Raw genomic sequence first — 9,626 nt, 5'->3', positions numbered from 1 at the left:
TTTGTGATATTTTCAAGTTATTGAATTTATACATGTATGGACTCCGTCTGCGCCGGCGCCCGCCGACATACGCGCGGCGCCCTTTAGAGCGCTTCCCAGTCAGTTCCACCACCAAAAAACACCAACTAACACAAAAACCAGCCACTCTTAACAAAAAAAACACTCCAAACAAGCACAGCACGCGCGCCAGCAAACGCCATCACAGACGAAGTCCTTACAGGACTTACCTATTCAAAATAGTGTTTAGATTTAGGGGAAAGGGAAATAGTAGGTATGATGGTGTTTTTTAAAACATACATAGAATATATAATTGAAATAAATTACCATGTGATTATTACATAAAAAATACTTTAAAAACATGCCTAATATTCATTATTAAAAAAAAACTGTTTATTATTATTTGTAATTTTGCAATACTGATACTATGCTACAGATCGATTTCCCTTCAATTCTAGCATACAGTTTAATTTTAAATTTTGTATACGTTTATTTATAGAGTCACTTCTGTGACGTTAATATTAAAATCAGCAAATATTATAATTAAGTAGTTTATTTTTAATAATGTTTAGATGAATAAATATACCAGTGGTAGGTATCAGTTAAAACTTAAATGTATGTGTAGTTTTTTTTAAATTTGAATACTGTTTTAATTTTTTAACGATTGTTCAAGGTTTTAATGATAACAAGACATTTAAAATGTTGATTATTATTATTATTACATATTTCTTAGATTTATGCTTATGATACAGTTATAGTTTTACACAAATTATAATGAATGAACAGTATTTCATTTAGAAAATAAGGTAATTTTATATCTAAAATATAACTTGACTTAATTTTTTTTGTTTACCTTTTGAAATATGGCAAATGTTGCTTTTTGTGGGTGATTTAATGTAAGGATTGAACATCTGTGCTAGAACTGTTGTAACAGTTTTATTATTTATGTAATATAATATAATTATTGTAACTGTAGAAAACTTCCTATTATTTTGTAGTACAATTGAGTATAATAAATGATTCGGAAACGTCCACAGTTTATTTTTTATCTCATAATACATCTAAGGACTAACCATACATAACAAAAGTTTATATACTAATTTTATAGAGAGGAAAAACTTGTTTGTTGCTTAATCAATAAACTCTAAAACTACTGAATCAATTTTAGTAATTCTTTCACCATTAGTAAGCTATAATTACAAGTATAAATGATATGTATAATGTATATTATATAGGTACATATCAACTGCTTGTAATAAATTATCTCTGCCTGAGTGAAGCCAAGCTACTTGTGACAACAGGTGAAAATATATTCGCCACAATCACACCAGACAATTTATAGAAATTATTGTTGAACCAGCTAGTTAGTTTTTATTTGGAGAAAGATGTTAGCCACCAAATCAACTCAGCTGAGCAGTGTTAAGGAAGTTTTCTTGTCTAAAATTCCTCAATACTTGAAGACCAAAGCTTTCAAACTGCATGTCGCAGACAGTTGCATGGACCAGAGACATGGTCACTAACTTTGGGCCGTGTAAGAAAACGTCTTTGTAACCAAATGAGAGTCAGAGAACATAATATTATGAGAAATAAGTATGTTCTCTGGCTCTACATAAGTTAACCACACTATAGGAAAGTAGTAGGAACATTGTGAAAATAATTGTCCATATTCAGTAGTTATTCACCAAACATTCCATATATCAAATGAAACATTCTTCAACAAATCAAATATTTATATTGGGTATTCCAGTATTTACACCAACTGATACTTCAATATATTTGAGCAATCTTTGTGCCAGAAAATTGGCATCTTCCTGCTTAGATACATCTGCAGTCAACATCTCAAGTCTGTTCTCGGAACAGAATGTCATTAGTTCACTTGAATTCACTGTCATTGCATGTACTGGAGAATTAGTTGCATTCACGAGCACCACGCGTCGTATCCTCAGGTCAGGGTGGACTTGCTCTAGCATCCTACTCGCCCAATCTATGCAAAACATTCTACTCGTATCCACTGCGATTATAACGAAATCTATAGAAAGTTTACCTGTAAAATTGGACTGTTTTACAATATCTTCCAAAGATAATGAACGCAACACAACTAGTTTCCACCTAAAGTCACCCATTGCGTGAACATCCAAAAGGGCTTCAGAAATATTTTGAATAACAACAGTGTTCGGAGAGAGCACGACAACTGATAGACTGTTTTTGTAGCAAGTTGGGCCAACCCATGGTGCTTTTAAAACGTTTTCTTCTATTGTAGACATCTTGAAAAGAATAAACACAGGTTTTGTTTATTAACACCACTTCCTTAATTTTTAACTTATGTAGTGATTACACTGGTACTTTAAATTTAAAATCTTTACTTTTACCAGCTTTTATTTACGTCGGTTAAAATGGATAAAATTCAAATCTTCCTTTGCGAACATTTGACGGCTGACGGCCTGTGCTGACGGCGGTCAAGTCAGTGACACTGACACTTGATAAGTAGTGGCACAGAATAGTGGCACTAATATGGTAAAAGCCATCCATGGACTTCGTCTGTGTTGGTGTTAGCTGGCGGGCGTGCTCTGCCTTTTTCAAGTGTTTTTTTTTTTGTAAAAACTGACTGAAAAGCGCTTTAAGGGGGTGCCGTGCGTGTGTCGGCGAGCGCCGGCACAGAGGGGACCATACTAAGTATAGTTTAACTAACTTGTTACAAATAACTACAAACTTAACATTGGCAAATCTTTGTAAAGCCAGACGAGAGAGAAAAAAAAAGCCATCCATAGTGCAAAATAAGAAGTATATAATGCCGGATCCATATGCTTGCTTGTGATTTGTGACAAAGATCGAACGTGTGGACGGTGTTTGCGTATGCTTGCCAACACTTTGAAGAACCTTTGGAGCGTTCCAAGGCAAGGCATTTGTGGTATTGGCCAATGCTTGCTGTTTGTTTGTTGTTTGCCACAAGCGTCTGGCGCGGGCATAGGACTAACCTACCGTACCTATATCACAGCCAAGGGTATTTTATTTTTAGCGGGAAAAGTAAAAAAAATTGTTGTAGATTGGTAGGTACCTTGTAAATCGTAGGTACCTACCTATTGTAAGCTTGGCCCATATTAATTATCTATAAACGTGTAGAAGTTACTGATTAGATAGTTGGCGCCACTCAAATCATAACAAATCATAACATCATATTAGAAGGCGTCATTGATTGGCTGAAGTTGTTCAACATCTGATCGATAAACGTACTGTATATAAAATTCTTATAGTTTTTAGTTGATGAATTGTAGCATAATAAAGGATAATATTTGTAATCAATATATAAGATGAAAACATCTTTATTACTTAGATGATTTATTAAACGAGCTTGATGATTTGTATATTAGTCACTAAGTTTATTCATTGTACAATTTGGATTGGCCGATAACGATAAGATAAAAAGGGGAGTGGCTAATAAACGTGGAGAGGTTACCTGTAAGAGTGGTTTTAAAACGACGACATTCGAAAATATACTAACGTAAGAGGAACAACATTTATTTGACACAAATGTAAAAGTTAATAAATTTAAATATGAAATAAAAGTATAATAATTTATCATAAAGATTGTGTTTGTGATTTCGTCAGACCTTACCCAAAAGGTCAGAAGAGGGACATCAAGAAAATATAATATTTTCTTGTCACGCTCACGACTCAGAGAAACAAGTGGAAATATACAGAGGAACGAGAAAGAAGTGGAGGTCTAGTAGACCACAGACATTTTGGAGCACAAGGCCAATATTTGGGCCTCAATATATCAAAGTACCTAGTCATGGCATCAAAGGATTTCTGGATAAACGGGTAGGATCTTTCCATGATTTTATTTTTATTGATAGCTATTAATGGTAATTTTTTTTCTTTTTTTTATTTGTGTGGGTTTTCGTTTTGTTTGTTCTACATTTAGTTATCATTTTGTTAAAAAGCTTTGCTCCGAGTTGGAATGGAAATTATATAACGTTATGATACCTAGATACCCACATGTTTATAATTCATCTTGTATATTGGTTATACAAATGCGATCGACCTTCAAATTGTGGTTTAAATAACATTGAGGTATTTAGAAGGCTTATTTTACAATGAAAAATGAAAAATGTTTATTTACAAAATGCAGTCTTGTACAATTTTCCTGTTTCTGGTGGTACCCGCACTAGGTTATCCTGTATCGTGGGTACAATGAAATAGATAGTGAACATAGTGTTAAACAATATAAAAAGTGTGGTTTACTTAATGATGGGCGTTATTGTTACTTTTAAATAGTTTTCAGGATGTATCTACTATGTCCTGCCGGGGTTTTATTTCTCATTAAATGATTTCACAGGTAAATATCTCACGGAACGTGGTATTTCAATCTTCACACTTGTAATCGTGTGCCGAATTAGTTTGGTTAAGAGTTACGATAGGGATTTATTTTCACATAGTGGTTTTGTTTTACGGAAGGTGAATTTCTGGATTTAGGTTCAATCGTTTGCTGCATTCATTGTATAGATAGATGTTTTCCTTTTTCTAGCACACAGTGACGCGATATTATCACACAGCACTCATTGGGCATCTTGAATGTTGTTTTGTGAAATTATTATTTTTTGTAAACCGCTTTGGGATAAGGTAGAAAAAGTTACATGAAATAGCTTTTCGTTTTACGCCTGCCAGTGAAATAATCCGCCTCTACTTGTAATGGTTACTGAGTGATTGGGGATATAAAATGTTAATTGATAAAAATGAAGGTGATCCGTTGTAATAAAGTAATAGTGACCAGGGTTAATAAATTGAGCATTTTGAGAAATATAAATCCTAAAATGGGTGTAAAAGTAGGTTTATCTTATCTGGTTATTCTTTAACTAAATTTAAAATTATGGTAGGTAGGTAGTCAGATAGTTTTAAATACGGGGTGCATAAATAAGTGTTTTTTTTTACAAAAGTGAGGAGAAATGTTTTCATTTATCTATTTTTACCACTTGAAACGCGTAATGTTTGAGTTTCAAACATAACTTTGCTGATAACAGCTCACCATGAACAACCCATGGCCGGCCCACTACTGAGCGACAAGTGTCTCCTCACAGAATGAGAAGGGTTTAGGCCGTAGTCTACCACGCTAGATAACAGCTCATTTACTTTTAATACTGGCACAATAATTTGAGTACTACGAGTAGTAGGTAGGTATAGTATATGGGCAGCGGGGGTTTTTTTTTACCTGTATTCACGCAATTAACTGTGTACTGCCGCATTTAAATGCAATATGATTTTGTTTTTATTGGATTAACATCGCTTGGCGGGTTAAATTCCTGGCAAATGTTCTATTAAAATTAGAGTAAGTTTTTTTTAATGGTAATATACCTACAGTACTGCCCTTAGGGCAGGGCGCGATAATAAGTACCTACTACCAAAATACTATTTTCTTTGTTGTACGAAAGAAATTTTAGGCAAATATCTTTGCACTACGCTCGCGTTTGTGGCATGACATTATCCCACAAATCTATTTAAAAAAAAAAATTCACGCTCGCTTGACTCGCTTCGCGATAGTTCAGTTTCGATATGCATTTAGTTAACAAAACTCTCAGGAAACCACGTTTGTTGTGCTCTTGAAATTGATCAGTCTGTTTGATAAAATCGAAATGCGGTGCCTTATAAATTTCGCTTGGGAGCGCCGGTAGTATCTCATGATAATAATATGAATATTGATCATAATTTTTTTTTTTAGGCTGATTAAGCATTGAAGGGTTTTCGGCTGGTCTGGCATTTCGCCTGATTTTATGTTTTTGCTTATTTAGCGCGTTCAGGAAAGCTTTGACAACGTTTTATAACATGAGTATATATTTTTTTTTGTTTTAGTTACCCAAACAGAAAAAAAAAGCATTAAAGATGTGGGACCGAGGGATAAATCTAGTTTGATTTTTGGTTGGATTATGAAGTTGTAGTTAGGGTATTTAAAATAGAAAGATTTCAATTGTAGGAAATGATGTAAAACATGTTGAGGATAAGTTGTGTAATAAAGTCGATAATTCACTTGTTGGATGTCACGCGATCTATTGCGAGGAGGAATCTTTTTCTTGTCTCTGTTTTTATAAATACGGTGTTCTGACGGGTTTTTATTTACGTCTCGGATTATTGAATACTTTCGGTGTTTGATTGGACGGTTAGAGGTTGCAAAAGCAATCGCCCTCTAATTAAATCATTTATTTAGGCATTAGTTCAATTTGGATTAAATCTCGCGAAAAGTCACGGTGGCTGTCTCTCGCGCGTCTTGGAAAGACATTCCTAATGCCTGTTTTTCTGAGGGAGGGATGCATTATCAAGTGAGATGAGCTGCAATGTTTGCGGCTGATTATTTTGGAAAATTTGCAATCGTGGCAAGTGGAGTAAAGTTTGACTAAACTATTTAATGAACTAAGTATATAATGGATTTGGTGAATGGTTATATTATATAACATTTTGATAAATGGATGAATTTGAAGAGTGTATGTATGTGGTTGATGCACATTTGTTTCATATTTTTACTTAAGTTATAAAGTATTACATTTGGTGAGTAGTTATTTATATTTGGTAGGGTAGGTTTGATAAACAGGTAGTTATCTTGATTAATAAGTGAGTTATCATTTTATAAATGCGTACTTTAATGTTTGATGGACTGGTATACTTGATAAATGTGCATATTTTCATACTTCAAAGACAAGTTGTACCTATTAGTTTCTTCAAGCTTTTAGTTGCTGATAATTATATTAACATTCTTTAGAGCGCATGTCCTATGGACGAAATCGTTTATACATACTTTCACTGTTTGAAATGTTACAATCATAAAGATATAGTTATGACTAGAGGAGGTCATAGCTTGTTGCCGCTCTTGTACATCCATGTGTCGACTAGGTATTGTTATCTCAGTATATTTCAGGGAACCTCCGTTCGGGTGAAAGCGATAGCTGTTGGATAAATGCTTGTTGGGTTATCAGAAGACCGTGTAGTCTTCGATGAGGTTACTTGTAAATATTATAGCGAAATAGTAAGTTTAAAAATAGAATGAGGCTAAACTAAAAAAATGAGACAAAGATAAAAATAATAACTTAAAGCATTGAAACAGCATAAAGTGAAATAGTAACTTACAAACTATACATACATATTTACGAATTATGTAGATAGATATAGTATTACTGGATTACGTATATCAAATAAGAATACTGTCGGCTCATGTTTTGTTTTCGGCGTGGTAATTTTACGCTTAAAACTCATAAGAGATATCATGAGGTTCGCTTTCTGTAAAAGTTATTAGCTTTAACAGTTAATTGATTTATTACATTATTTATTTATTATACACTCAACAAGTAAAAGTATTTTGTTTTGACAAAATCCAAAGAAGTACCTATTGGATTAATAAGGCAAGGTACGAAGCATTGGCTGGATTTTACAACATTTAAAGTTTCCTGTTCATTTTTATCATTGAGTTAATTTGAGGCGGAAGGATCCTCTTGAAAATTTTTAAGATTAAGTTATTAGTAAGAAAGTATATTTTGCTTAGGTTAGTTTAAAATGTACAGCCGGTAATTTAAAAAAAATATATATATATTTAATTTTACATAATAGGTGAAGCTGGTTGATGCACCAAAAATCGAATTATCATAGGAATTTAATTAAGCTAACATTTTTATTTATTATCAACTTCAAATATACAGTAGCAAACTGATTAGTTGGAATACATGCAGTGATTGGAATATTTAAGTTCCGATAGAAGAATCTATGTCGTGGCTTGTTCCTTTATGGACAAGAATATTTTTTTTGACTCGTGGGACCACTTACACAAAATATCAACGTTCGGTTTGGAGGTCTTCCATGGCTATTCCTACAGTTCCATGACGTATTGAAGAGGTTAACACTTTGTCGCTCATCACATCAACCAGCACGGCATTTGGGTATGATGGATGGATGTAGATAGGTACACATTTGATGGGGGGGGGGGGTTTAGTGGTTTGTATCAATAGGAACCAGGGGTTGAATGAGGAAGGCTGAGGACAGTACGTGTGGTGCTTACTAGGGAAGGTTTATGTTCAACAGTGACCTTATGATGATGACGATGTAGATGACGATGATGATGATGATGGACGTACGAGGATGAATCTTTTACGAAACGAATAAAGGGAAATCGAACAGATGCGGGTCATTACGGTTAACATATAAAATAATGTATAAGGTACCTACTTTCTTCTAATCTTTATGATCGATCAGCTTGTGATAGAGATCTTGATGTCGTAGAGAATAGAGATGTATCGAACGGAATATTTATTTCATTTTTTTTCCTGCTATTATGTTGATATCGCTTTTCTCTATGAAAAGGAATTAATGATAAACTAATAGGTATCATTCGGCGGCGAGTCGCGACTGTGTCGTTCCCAGGGTCGAATTTGGTAGTTCTGCTTATGTTACTCGAAACGACAAAGTACGCCATATGGTGCATATTATGGCTAAAATAAAATATATAAGTATCATGTGAAATTATAAATCAAAGATTCTTTTTGCATGTAGATATTATATGGTTAAGAGGCACAAGTGACGCAACTACTGTACCCTGGCGTTTGTTTAACATTGTCCATTAGTACTTCAGAATGTGGATTTTGCTAGAAAAAAAAAAAAAAAAAAAACAATAGGTAATTGTAAGAAATATGGGAAGCGTAATCTGCATTAAAAGAAAAAGTTTGAATTGGAAGCAACCGGGCATAGGATTTTCATACATCCGTAATCACGTTCCTTTCAACTCTCTATCTATCACGGTTCACGATACGCCGTTCGCGGTTCGGGCCGTGACGCACGTGCAGACGGACAGACGGACGGAGAGCAGAGGTTTAGAAAATAGGGTCTCGTAGGCACCCTTCGAGGGGTACGGAACTGGAGAAAACTAAATTATAATAATGATAATAGGTTTTCTAGGTTACCAAGTAAAATTACTTCTCTTAGGTCGGATTGTATTATGATGGATGCTTATGAAACAAAATTAAATGAACGGTCTACTCAAAGTGTTTTATGTTTGCAGGATCCAAGGATGTTGGAAATGAACAAATGAGGGGAAGGAAGACCCAAAACTAGGTATGGGTCAGGGACACAAAGTCCCAAGGAAGGAACGGATGGAAAAGCCCCGAGGTTACGGGCTATGGACAAAAAGTCCTATAGGAGGAAGGAGGTGGACCCTAGGATAAGGGTCATTAAAAATTTGGATCTGGAGGGAAAGGACCCTAGGATAAGGGTCATTAAAAATTTGGATCTGGAGGGAAATAAGGACAATCACATATGTATCCCGGTAGAAGAGAGACGCGCCAAGGCTCGGAATCCGCGATTTTCCAATAAGAAGGGAAGAAGAAAATATGTGCGTAAAACTATTGCGTTGAAAGTGTATGAAAATGTTTTGTGATTTAAATCGAGAACTGGCGGCGATTAACTTTAAGTTTAGAGAGTTTATTTTATCAAAAGGACAAGAAGTTCACTTACACATATTCATATTAAGAATCGCTCCCGATTCTAAATATAAATATAGAAGAAAACATAATCTTTAAAGATATGGTGACTATACAATAATATAAAAAGTCAAAACACGTTATATTCGTTAACAAACTATACCTACATCTAGCTAAGATATC

The 9,626-nt window shown here is 34.3% G+C and overlaps 1 protein-coding gene across 4 annotated transcripts; it reads right to left on the bottom strand.

Annotated features, from left to right (window-relative positions):
• Positions 1-676: 676 nt before the first annotated feature.
• On the bottom strand, positions 677-2,478 carry LOC123873051. Of its 4 annotated transcripts, none has more exons than XM_045917723.1 (2): positions 2,367-2,478; positions 677-2,261 (listed from the first exon to the last, which is right to left on the bottom strand). In XM_045917723.1, the coding sequence occupies exon 2, from the start codon at positions 2,259-2,261 to the stop codon at positions 1,719-1,721; it is 543 nt and encodes a 180-aa protein (XP_045773679.1). In that variant the 5' UTR covers positions 2,367-2,478; the 3' UTR covers positions 677-1,718. The 4 variants fall into 4 exon arrangements, with proteins under 4 accessions (XP_045773679.1, XP_045773677.1, XP_045773678.1 ...); XM_045917721.1 differs by having other exon boundaries at positions 2,333-2,432; XM_045917722.1 differs by having other exon boundaries at positions 677-2,264; positions 2,357-2,432.
• Positions 2,479-9,626: the final 7,148 nt, after the last annotated feature.

This window comes from Maniola jurtina, chromosome 16 (assembly GCF_905333055.1).
Source record: "Maniola jurtina chromosome 16, ilManJurt1.1, whole genome shotgun sequence".
Lineage (NCBI taxonomy): Eukaryota > Metazoa > Arthropoda > Insecta > Lepidoptera > Nymphalidae > Maniola > Maniola jurtina.
The sequence above is the reverse complement of the archived record's forward strand: the minus strand, read 5'-3'. Positions and strand labels throughout refer to the sequence as shown.

Excerpts from the sequence above, each read along its gene's own strand:
- LOC123873051 (XM_045917723.1), bottom strand. The coding sequence starts at position 2,261 with ATGTCTACAATAGAAGAAAACGTTTTAAAAGCACCATGGGTTGGCCCA.